Consider the following 12,132-nt stretch of genomic DNA (forward strand, 5'->3'; position numbering starts at 1 on the left):
CATTGAAATCAGTAAATATTCCGTGAATAGAAGCATCATGAAATGATCATTGTAAAGGACATAGTGGTGGAGATAGTACTTCTGACATAATATGTTCAAAGCTCAACGATATACATTTTCTTGTCTTTTTTTATATTCAACTGCTAGGTTAATGAAATAGAACCATAGAACATTACAGCACAGAAAAGGCCTTTTGGCCGTTCATGGCAGTGCCGAACCATTTGTCTGTCTAGTCCCACTGACCTGCACCTGGACCATATCCCTCTTTGTATCATCAGGTAATGTGCTGATCCAATTTACCACATTTTATTTTATTTTTATTTTAAATGGATTAACTTAGAAACCTGATCCGAGTGAACTTTTCAAAACTAATGTACGTTTGCATGCTTTCTTAAGAGTTACATAAGAAAAAAATCAATTTTTGTTACATACATATGGTTTGCTTTGCAACTGCTTCTATTGTAAGCAGCTAACAAGGGATCAAAATTACAACTTGAATACAGTCTATTCTTTATTGGCCAGAAATATAAAGTTAAGGAGAAAGTTCAATTTGACAAGAGACCTGATTCTCTGCTTAATGAATGAGAAAGAAAACATAAGCAGGTGATGTAGCTTAGAGAACCAAGCACATCAGCAAACTTTGAGAAATCAGCATAAATGGGCATTTCTCTCTCAAAAGTGGTAAGGAATGTGGGTTTGATCCTTTGAAAACTGTATAAATATCCAGTAGAGAATAAGATTGAAAGTTTTAATGATGAGGATTTCAAAAAAAAAAATCAACAATCATATAGTGCCTAGGCCATGAAGAGTCAACTATGGAATGTTACTGGTCTTTGTTGAACAACATGTTAGTTCATATTTAGTCCTTGGAAAGGGTACAATTACTCCTGTGATTTGGAGGTTAATTTCACAGAGCTTCATTATATTGGAGTCTTTACCCCAAGAGATCAAGATGATTATGGAGTGAATATACATCGGCAATAGAAGGCTCTGGTTTCATTTATTAAAAGAAAATACCAGGTGGTAACACTTTAAACATTAGTATCACTGAATTTTAAAACTGAATTCATCAGTTGCCAGAATGGGGATTGGTGCTATAATCGAACAGCTGTACATGAAGTTTCAGGATGCCCTCTTTTAGGCAAGGGGAATGAAGCTCACTTGTTTCTGCCACCCATATCAACCAGTCTACTATTCACAAAGTCACTCACAATAGGCACAAACAAAATGGCTATTTAGTTTTGTAATAACGCTGGTGAGATCAAATCTCCCTTAAAGTATTACCCTGGCACATTCACTAAACTTACTTAGGATGGAAAAGACTTAAGATAATAGATTCTCTTGAGACTAATTTAAAATGTTCTCTATATCCTAAAGCGCTTAATGACACCTTTAAATCCTCACAAAACAAACTGATTAGATCCTCTCAGCTTCAGTAATCTTTACATGTAGACACTCAAATATACTTGAATTGTAATCTTGCCCTCATTTTCAGAGGCTACCACAACTTATACTTACACTGCGGTTTTAATGTATTAAAATGTCCCAATGCACTTTACAGAAGCATTATGAAAGAAAATATGACACTGAGCCACTTAAGGGGACATTAGATCAGATGCCCAAAACCTTGGTCGAAAATTTAGGGGCTTTAATGAATGTCTTAAAGGAGAAAAGTGAGGTAGAGAGGCAGAGTCGCAGGTTGGGAGGGTATTTCTAAATTTAGGGCCAAGTGGAGAAACTAATGTTGGCGGTGGTCAAGGGGACAGAATTAGGTGAGTGCAAATATCTCAGTAATAAATAACATTCAACATCCTACACAGTCAACAAGGAAATCTCCAACTTTACTGTAAATCCAGTTCTCACTGCCATCTTGAGAAAACCTTCCTCCCACTCCAATGTTGTGATAGACCTCTAATTTCTCAATTTTCATTGTATTCACTTCAGATATGTCACCTCCACATCAATAATTTCAAAATGTCTTTCCTTTATCCTCAAATGGAGGACTTCCCTCCCCTGCGGTTGGCAGGCCCTCAACTATGTCTCTTTTTTTGACATCCCATCCTCACCTCTTCTCCTTCCCAAAACCAAGACAATGTCCCTTTTTTGCTCATTAACCACCTTTCAGCATCCATATTCAATAAATTATCCTCCATCATCTCCAGCATGGAACAACGACCAAACACTCTCTTCTCCGCTTCCCCTTTCAGTTTTCTGAAGGGTTTGGTCCATCTGAGAAACAGCGGTCTACTCATCAATCAACCCCAACACTCCTTTATCTTCCCATGCAAGTGCAGGAGATGCAACAGCTCCTCATTCACTGTCTCACTTCCCACTATCCAAAAAATCCTTTCAGGTTTAAAAAAACTCACTTGCATTTCTTTCAACTTAGTGTATTGCTGCTCATGATATATAATCTCCTCTGCTTTGGGGTGACCAAAGGCAGATTGAGTGATTGTTTTGCTGAATGCTAACATTCTGACACTCTCTCCCATATCTCTGTACCATGATCCAATTTCCTGGCCTGAATTGTCTCCTCTTCGCTCTGGGCCTTCAATCCATCTACACTGCCACCTCCTTACCAGAACAATGAGGGCTCTCCACCATTTTGTTTGAAGTCTAACTGATTTCCATCCGCCACTGTCCTCTCTCACTTTGCTGAACTTTCTCTTATATTGAACCACTCCTTCAACTCTATTCATTACCTCCAAGTACAAGATCTCAGTATGGGTATGCATTTGGTTGCTAGTTAAGCCTACCTTTTTATAGGATATCTCGAACATTTCTTGGGGCACTTCCACTTAGAGCACCCACCCTCAATACTTTTTCTAGTACAAGATAAAAGCAGAAAATGCTGGATGAACTCAGGCCTGGCAGCATCTGTACAGAAATGCAGTTAGTGTTTTGAGTCCCTATGACCCTTGTACAGAACCTGGTGGCTTGTTGATCCAGGGGTATGATTTTTGTTTGGGTGTCACAACCGACAAGTTTGCAAGAGGTCCCAAGCTCTTTAGGGATGGCATGGTAGCACAGCTGCCTCTCTGTGCCAGTAACCTGGGTCAATTCCAGCCTTGGATGACTGTGTGGGGTTTGTACATTTTCGTTTGTATGCTCTCCGGGTGTTCCGGTTTCTTTCCACAGTTCAAAGATGTGCAGGTCAGATGGATTGGTCATGCTAAGTTGCTCCTTACTGTTAAGGGGATTAACAGAGAAAATGCATGGGGTCATAGGGATAGGGCCTGGGTGGGATTGTTGTCGGTATAGGATTGATGTGCCAAATTGCCTCTTTCTGCACCGTTGGGATTCTATGATCCTTCTACGATTCTAACTGAAAAGGGATAGAAGCTTGTGATTCCAAATAAACCTGTTGACTGTAACTTGATGTTGTGTGACCTCATCTTGTCCACCCCAGTCAAACATCGGCATATTTACATATTTAACAGATCATCCTCTGCCATGTCTGTCACCTTCAACATGACACCATCACCAAACAGATCTTTCACTCACCTTGCAGCATTTCATTCTATTCTCTCCATGACAGGCTGATCCACTTGCTGAATCACTTCCAACATAGGAGATCAAACAGCTGCTCCCCTCATGTCTCACTCTCCTACATCCCCCAAACACCCCCCAAGAGGACTTGTATACTTCTATCAGTTTAGTATACTGGATTCATTATTCACAGTATGGTTGGTGATACACTGTGGAGACCACAAATAGATTGGAAAACTGTTTTAGAGAACAACTCAATTCAGAGCATGAAAATGACCCCAAGCTTTGGGTGATCTGCAATTTTAACTCTTCACTATTTCTACACCGACATTGCTGTCCTCACTCTACTGTGGTGTTGCCATAAATTTAATACAAGCATTAGGAACAGTGCCTCATTTTTCTATTGGAGTTTTCATTGCCTTCTGGACTAAATATTAAGTTCAACTGTTTCAAACTGTAAGCTCTTCCCACCATTAAGTTTTAGACTTAATCTAGGTTTTGTGTTTGCCATTCGTTCTTCTGCCATTCATACTTCATCTGGATACATCTTTTGTTTCTTATTCCATTACTTTTGACTCAGCTCCATCAACTCATCATCTAATATCTCTAGTCTTCTGCTTCCTCACAAACCTTCACTTTAGATCCTTTTTTCCCATCCTCCTTCACTTTACTGACCTAAAATCTATTACATTTATTCAGATTTCATTCAGATGAAAGATCAAAGAACTACAACATTAACTCTGTTTCTCTCCCTGCAGATGCTGGCGGACCCTGCTAAGTGCTTCCAGTATTTTCTGTTTTATTACACAAATCATAACCCCACTTCCATTTTCTTGCATAGCAGATTCTGGTAATGGAGGATGGCCATACCAAATTCATTTGAGTGATACAAGTTAGGGTCGGTGCTTGGGCTAGTGATCCCATCAATACAAAGCTGGTACAATACTCCTGGGTTTGTACTCTGGGGTCTATCTACATTTCTCAGTCCTTCCTCTTTACCAGATATTCCATGCTTTCCTTATTAATTTTTCCACATTTACACCTTCTCTGGACCCTTTGTTTCTTCACTTATCCCATTTTGTCTCGTATCACCCCTTTAATCATATAGCCAATTTTGCTTTTGCAACCCATCAGACACTTTTGTTCTTCCCCATTTCCCTAGCTGTGTACATGCTTGAAAGTTCAATCTAATATCATCCAGTTCTGATGAAAAGTTATGAACTGGAGACATTAACTCCTCCCCACAGATACAGAATGCTTCTTGCATTTTCTATTTTTATCTGAGATTTTTTGGTCAGGTGTACTTTGGGCATCAACTGAACGCCAAGCATTGTTACAAAGCTATAAAGGTATAGGCTACTTTAATCAATTATTTCACCATTGAAAATGGTATAAAGATTAATGTTTGTATTTCTGCATTAATTCCCAAAATCATTACATACTTCTGCTTGGGCTATCAGTACCAACATCCGTACTCCACTAATATTAATGAATGAAACAGCAAAGTGATAATTGCCAGATAATCTGTTATTTGTGATGTTAACAGAGGGACAGACATTGGCCAGGGATTCACTCCCCTACTCTCCTTCAAAATAGTATGATCTTTGGCATCTCCTCAACCAGACAGATGGGACTTAACCAAATGTCTCATCCGAAAGATCTCACCTCCACTAATACAGCACTGAACTGTCAGCCTTGATTTCCTTTTGCACTCTAGCTCTAGAGTGGGACTTGAAACCAGGACCTTGTGACTCAGAGGCAAATGAGCTACCAACTGAGCCACACCTAACAATATAGAGCTTTGATTTATGTACACAAGTGAATCATCTTCCGAGGTGAATAGGAATTTTCCCCAAATTGCTGATGGTCCTCTAAGAGCTATTTTCCATATATTTTTGGATTCTTATATATAGTAGATTTGGTGATAGTGACTTAACTTTTAAATACTTAAAGATCATTCCCAGAGGCTAAGCATAAAAATTGCACATTTGACAAATAAAAAACAGGTAGTAACAACAAAAATGAGAACCATTTTAAGTAATAGTTTCTAATACTGGAGAATGCACTTAAAGTGAAAGTTCCAAGGACATTTCAGAGGCAAGTTACTTTACAGAGTGGCAGGTGTTTGGAACATACTGCCGGGGTGGCGGTGAAGGCAGCTATGATAGGGGCATTTAAGGGGCTTTTAAATAAGCATATGACTTTGCAAGGAATAGAGGGATATGGATCAAAGGCAGACAGAAGGGATTAGTTTAATTTGGCACCATGTTCGACACAACATTGTGGACGAAGAGCCTGTTCCTGTGTTGTACAGTTCTATGTTCTGCATGGGTCAGAACATAGAACAGTAAATATTACCTACCTTATTCTGCTTTCACTGTTAAAATTAAAAGTATTCCAAGGAAAGTTGAATGAGTGTTACAGACCACAATCCGACCAGGAGTTTTTTTAAAAAATAGAATAATGAAATATACAATAAATTGTCATTTAAAAACATTATTTAGAAAAACTTTTAATAATCTGTATAAACGGTCATGCTCCTTCAAAAGAAAAAAGACGTCTTGCCATTTGGTGAATGCAACTTGAATTCATTAAATACAAATGTCAGAAAAGTGAACTAGACAGAATTTCCCAGCAGTTATTTCATGTGGACATTCCAAACAGATAGTAAGATTGTGTCCATCAAATGAATAACTAATTTTAAAAATGCCTAAGATTTAAATAAATTTCTTTGACAATTTAGCTAATCTTCATGAAACAAAATTATTTCTGATTACAAGCTCTGGAATGTTTTAATAAATCAAAAACTTTACAGTTTTAACTGGATGATAGATGTGGATGGAATATTAAACTTGGATTAGTGCACTACACGAAATAAACCTTTAACAAAAAAGCAATATTATGAATCTAAGTCGCATGGTGCATGGGTTGCTAATGTACTGCAGTAAAAGCAGAGTGAAATTTTTTACTTAAAATTAACCCTAGTTAAATGAATAGAAGTGCTATCACTGAACCAGGAATGATGCTTGACCGAGCACACAACCCTCATGCCTTTTAACCACTTTTGTTAACATACAAAAGAAATTGTCAGTTGTTTCAGAAAAAATCCGTCCTATTTTGCCAACTATGTGACCCACATTTTGACAGTTAACATTACATGGTAAGAATCAGCTTGTTCCTTCTCTTCAAACTAATTTTGGTGCTTTTAACAAGAATGAGATCTGAGTGTTTTAAAACTGAAGATGAAAAACAGAAGAGAAAGAATAAAATTGAGACTAATGGAGTATGGCAAAGATGCCCAGTTTAAAGAAGTACTGAGGAAGTTTTAAAGACGTAGTGAAATATATAACCTAGCGTTGAGAGATTTAGGGATTCTCAGAGAACAGTAGCAAAATGGCTGAAAGACCATCCACCAATGGTGAAGCAGAAAGCAGACGCAGCTCGGTGTTGGCAGAGTGAAAAACATGCACAGGCAAAAGAGGAAACTGCTATGGTACAGTAGGGTAGTGCAAAGGAAACAAGCCAATAGTAACCCATTATGTACCTCACTTAGGAATTGCCTGGGAAATCCTCTGTCAGTTTTCAAAGTGAGATTGAGGGTGGTAAAATGTTGGCAATGTGAGATTGTGGGTGAAGGACATTAATTTGGGAATTTTGAATGGGTTGAACTTGAAATGATAAAGGTATAGGTTAAGGTTTAGCTGGTATTGGAGTGAGCCATAAAGGTGGGGAATATTGTTAAGGATATCAAATAGCAGATAAAATGGGATATCTAATCAAGAGAAGAAAGCTGAAGAGTTGAATAGTCTTCTCGGCATCACATCAGTTTGATATGACAGATGTTGAGTTTGTGAAATTCAAGGCCAAACACACAAATACAAATAAAAAGGCAAGGATTGTTTTGCAACTATTAAATGTCATTACTCCTAGAATGATTTCACAGTTTGGGGTATAAAATTGGCAGTGGAAGATTTAGCACTGTTGATGAGGTATTGAGAGTGTCTTCTGAAAGATATTCTGCAGCTTAACAGTCTCTCTTGACATGCATGGAAATATGAACCTTTCAGCAGACTCCAGTTGTAGCAGTTTGGAACACCCTTCCACAAGTAGAAATTGATGTTAAATCAATTGTTTTTTTTTTAAGATTCATAGATTTTTGTTAACCAAAGGTAAAATGGGACATGGGGCAAAGACAGATATATGAAACCAAAAGAGAAAATGTTGGAGAATCTCAGCATGCCTGGCAGCATCTGTAAGGAGAGAAAAGAGTTGACGTTTCGAGTCCAGATAACTCTTTGTCAAAGCTCAGATATAAAAAGTTGGGTTACAGATCCAATGTGATCTCACTGAAAGGTGAGATAAGCCTGAGCAATAACATAGCCCATTTCTGTTCTTATGCCCCTTATGTTTTCTAGCATTGTTGAACTATTTGATCTTATAAACGAAACAAAAAATCTACAGATTCTAAAATAATCTGCATCCCACATGAAAATAACCTCCAACAATACGGTAAGGCAATTAGGAAAGATGCATCAGCTCTGTGGTCTAGGATGTATGGAAGCATTCATCTGCACAAGTGCAGCTGGCTCACTGAGTGAGGCCACAAGTGCATATAGAATATCACATCACATGCCTATGAGTCGAAGCACAGGACGCTATTATGGTTATTTGCATAGTTCAAAAGCTATTCTGCAGATAGCTCAGTAGGATTTAATGCAGCAGCCTCAAAGTCTCCCATGGTAATTTTGGATAGCAAATCTGACAGCTGTAATACTTATAAGTATGTTTACCTTTTTTGGAATAGCACATCTACTCAGGTCTGGAGGGTAGGTACCAAAAAGAACCAATTGCACTGCAGCAAAAAAAAACAGAACTACTCAGCAATAAGGGCAATACTGAGTCCTTAACTGGCATTAAACAGCAGGCATGAAATTAAAGCATGAATATTGTTCTGTTCGTCCCCCAGGGCAGAAAGCTTAGAAAATGGCTCACAGTACCAGTTAAGTCCATTAGTACAATTTTAATGGTTTTCCGTTGTTGACTAAACTTCATTGCCTTGATTTGAGAGACACCATAGTATTTTATTCCAATGTGTTTATAAGCAACAGGGCTGTTATTCCTTCCCTCTGTACTCGAGTTGTATATTTTTCCTAAATGCCAAGGAAAGGAAACAAAAGATGAAACTCGAGGATTACCTGGGGAATCCTCTCGGTAGAGAGAATTGGTTGGTGGGGTTGGGGTGATGAACAAGCAAGCGATAAGATGTTGTTATGCCTCTTTCTTAAAATGCAGATATCTTAATGACAAATCAGCAAGGACAGTTTTTCTGCCAACCTTACTTTCATCATTCAACACTAAAAACATTGCCATTGTGAGGGGTAGCCCACAAAAGTAGGCTTTGGTACTGTACCTTGCCCCTCTCTGATTAGAGGTTCAAAAAGAAGTAGGGAGCAAAGTCTTGTAAAGCAAAAATGCTAGGACCCATTTTCTTTCGGGACCAGTGGTTAAGACATTGCATGCTGTTCTTTTTGTGCAGTAACCAGTAGGTCCTGGTGCTGGCAACTGCTTCTGGTGACATGGGTCCCGGTTGCTGTGTAATCTTTGGGGTTTCTTATGCTGTGACCTGCCAAAGTACAAAGCAGAATTGTTAGAATTTAGAGCTAGTTAATCGGGGGAAGAAAAACTTAATTCATTTCCCTTCAGCTTCAAACTTCACCATGAGTGTCACTGAACAAAAGCATACCTCAGTCAGAAACAGGGCAACTGGACCCAAAGTAAACTCTTCAGCACAAGTTAAAACAGATTCAATACTACAGATAAAAAAAGATTTAAAACTCTCACCAGCACGAATTATAACTGAAAGCAACTAAATATAAATAGGTCAAGGTTCTAGAAAGCATAGATAATGGATTTTACATCATGGCTGAATAGGCCTAGATAGGACTAATTTCCCAGTCAATTGATAAGTATTTAACATTAAAAGCCTGCTGCATATTCGGATGGAAAAATTTGTTTATACCTTTAACTTTGCTACTGAAACAGAATAATTACGTGGTTAGGAAGTACATTTTCTACAAAAACTGAAATCGTCTGATGTATTACATGATCGTCTGGCCTTCTAATATCTGATCAGAAGGTGACCATGTGGAATTTACAAAAAAAGAAACTGTTTTACATTTCATTGGCATCAAACATTCATAAGTATGACCAGCTGAAAAGTCCAGTTCCTAAAATGTGCATTGAATTACATTAACGCTCATAGGTTCCACATCATCACCATTTGGGTTCTATCCCACAATCACTACCACCTAGGACAAAAACAGCAGATACCTGGGAACAGCACCACTAGGAAGTGCCCCCCCGCTCCCACCCTCAGTCACTCACCATCCTGACTTGAAAATATATCACTGTTCCTTCATGATTGCTGGATCAAAATCCTAGAACTCCATCCCTCACAGCACTGTGGATGTACCTACACCTCAGGAACTGCAGCATTTCAAGACGACAGCTCACCACCACCTTCTCAATGGGGATGGATAATAAATGCTGGTTGAGCCAATGACATCCACGTACCATAAATGAATTTTTAAACAGCTCTACCCTTCACAATGGGTCAAGTGTATATTGCTTTTCATTTCACTATGAATAGGGGATTGAAGAGAGTTTATTCTGAGTTTATACTGAATTTACATAAACATAGTTCTCTGATGCAGAAAATCATCTCCAAATTATTGTATTATAATTGTGGAAAAAATAATCCTGTATTCTATTTTCTGGTAAATTCTAAGGATTACTAAATAAAATTCTCCCATGGTTTTATGTGCCATCGACTCACTTGTAATGTTCTCAAAAAAAGTCTAAAAATCCAATTTTCTTTGAGTCAGTAGCCTTCAAATGCATCTATTTATCCGACAGTAAAGATTTCCCAAATGTAAATTTTCCATTCCAACAAAAGTACTCCAATCTTCCTGACCGTTAAAGAATAGTTGCTGGAGTGGAGAATCTTTCCTCATAACTCAACCTTCTAAATTCAGAATTAAATCTAATAGCCCTTCACTAGATTCCCTCCTTTCCTTTGAGAGATGAATATCAAAAATACTCCCGATTTCGCATAATTGAGGCCAGATACAACTCAACATAACTTCTTGGCACCTACAAGTTTTACAATTAGTTTTTTTTTCATTTCTTCATTGTTCAGTAAGGATAGGCAACAACATCTCCTCCATGATTATCTTCAACACAGATGCTCTGCAAGGCTGTCTCCTCAGTCCCTTAATATACTCCTTATACACCTGACTTTGTGGCCATATTCCCCTCCAATTTGATTTTCATGTTTGCTGATGATACCACTATTGTGGGTCAGATCTGAAACAATGATGTGACACAGTACAGGAAAGAGATAGAGAATATGGTGAACTGGTGCGACAATCATCTCTCCATCAATGTCAACAAAACAAGTGAGATAGTCATTGATGGGGACAATGTAGAAGTGGTCGCAACTTCAAGTTTTTAGGTGTTCAGATCACCAGCAATCTCTCCTGGTCCCTCCATTCCAACACTATAATTAGGAAAACCTGCCAATGCCTGTACTTTCTCAGGAAACTAAGGAAACTTGGCATGTCCGCTACAGCTTTCACCATCTTCAACAGGTGCATCATAAAAAGTATTCTTTCTGGTTGTATCACACTTGGTATGGCTCCTGCTTTGACCAAGACGCAATAAACTACAAAGGGTCGTGAACAAAACCCAATCTATCATTCAAACCAGCCTCCCATCCATTGACACTGTCTACACGCTCCGCTGCCTCGGAAAACAGCCCACATAATTATACATAAGAACATAAGAAATAGGAGCAGGAGTAGGCCATCTAGCCCTTCGAGCCTGCCCCGCCATTCAATAAGATCATGGCTGATCTGTTGTGGCTCAGTTCCACTTTCCCGCCCTCTCCCCATAACCCTTAATCCCCTCTCTTATCAAGAACCCATCAACCCGCTTCTTAAAAATATTTAGCGAGGCAGCCTCCACCACTTCAACGGGCAGAGAATTCCAGAGATTCACCACCCTTTGAGTGAAGAAGTTCCTCCTCAACTCCGTTCTAAACCGCCTCCCCTTTATCTTGAGGCTGTGCCCCCTAGTCCTACTGTCTTTTTTGAGCGGGAAGAGTCTCTCCGCCTCTATCCTATCCATCCCATTCATCATCTTATACGTCTCAATGAGATCTCCCCTCATTCTTCTAAACTCTAACGAGTACAAGCCTAGTTTATTCAGCCTCTCCTCATAGCTCAATCCCCTCAACTCCGGTATCAGCCTAGTAAACCTCCTCTGCACTCCCTCCAGGGCCAAAATATCCTTGCGCAGGTGCGGCGCCCAAAACTGCACACAGTACTCCAGCTGCGGCCTCACCAATGCCCTATACAGCTGCAGCAAGACCTCCCTACTTTTATATTCAATCCCCCTCGCTATGAAGGCCAGCATCCCATTCGCCTTCCTGACCACCTGCTGCACCTGCAAGCTGGGTTTTTGCGACTCATGCACAAGGACCCCGAGGTCCCTCTGCACCGTCGCCTGCTGCAGTTTTTCGCCACGTAAGTAATAGTCCTTCCTACCATTCTTCCTACCAAAGTGGACCACCTCACACTTGCC

General features: G+C 39.2%; 1 protein-coding gene across 1 annotated transcript in view; it reads right to left on the reverse strand.

The window, feature by feature from the left end:
* Positions 1-6,026: 6,026 nt before the first annotated feature.
* man1a2 (mannosidase, alpha, class 1A, member 2) overlaps positions 6,027-12,132 on the reverse strand; it is a 145,763-nt gene continuing 139,657 nt past the window's right edge. The window contains exon 13 of the mRNA XM_080203764.1: positions 6,027-9,112. Within this exon, the coding sequence (XP_080059890.1) occupies positions 8,923-9,112 (190 nt within the window). The 3' untranslated portion in view covers positions 6,027-8,922. The remainder of the gene's footprint in view (positions 9,113-12,132) is intronic.

The sequence above is a fragment of the Carcharhinus amblyrhynchos genome, chromosome 15 (genome assembly GCF_965287045.1).
Source record: "Carcharhinus amblyrhynchos chromosome 15, sCarAmb.v2.hapA, whole genome shotgun sequence".
Classification (NCBI taxonomy): domain Eukaryota; kingdom Metazoa; phylum Chordata; class Chondrichthyes; order Carcharhiniformes; family Carcharhinidae; genus Carcharhinus; species Carcharhinus amblyrhynchos.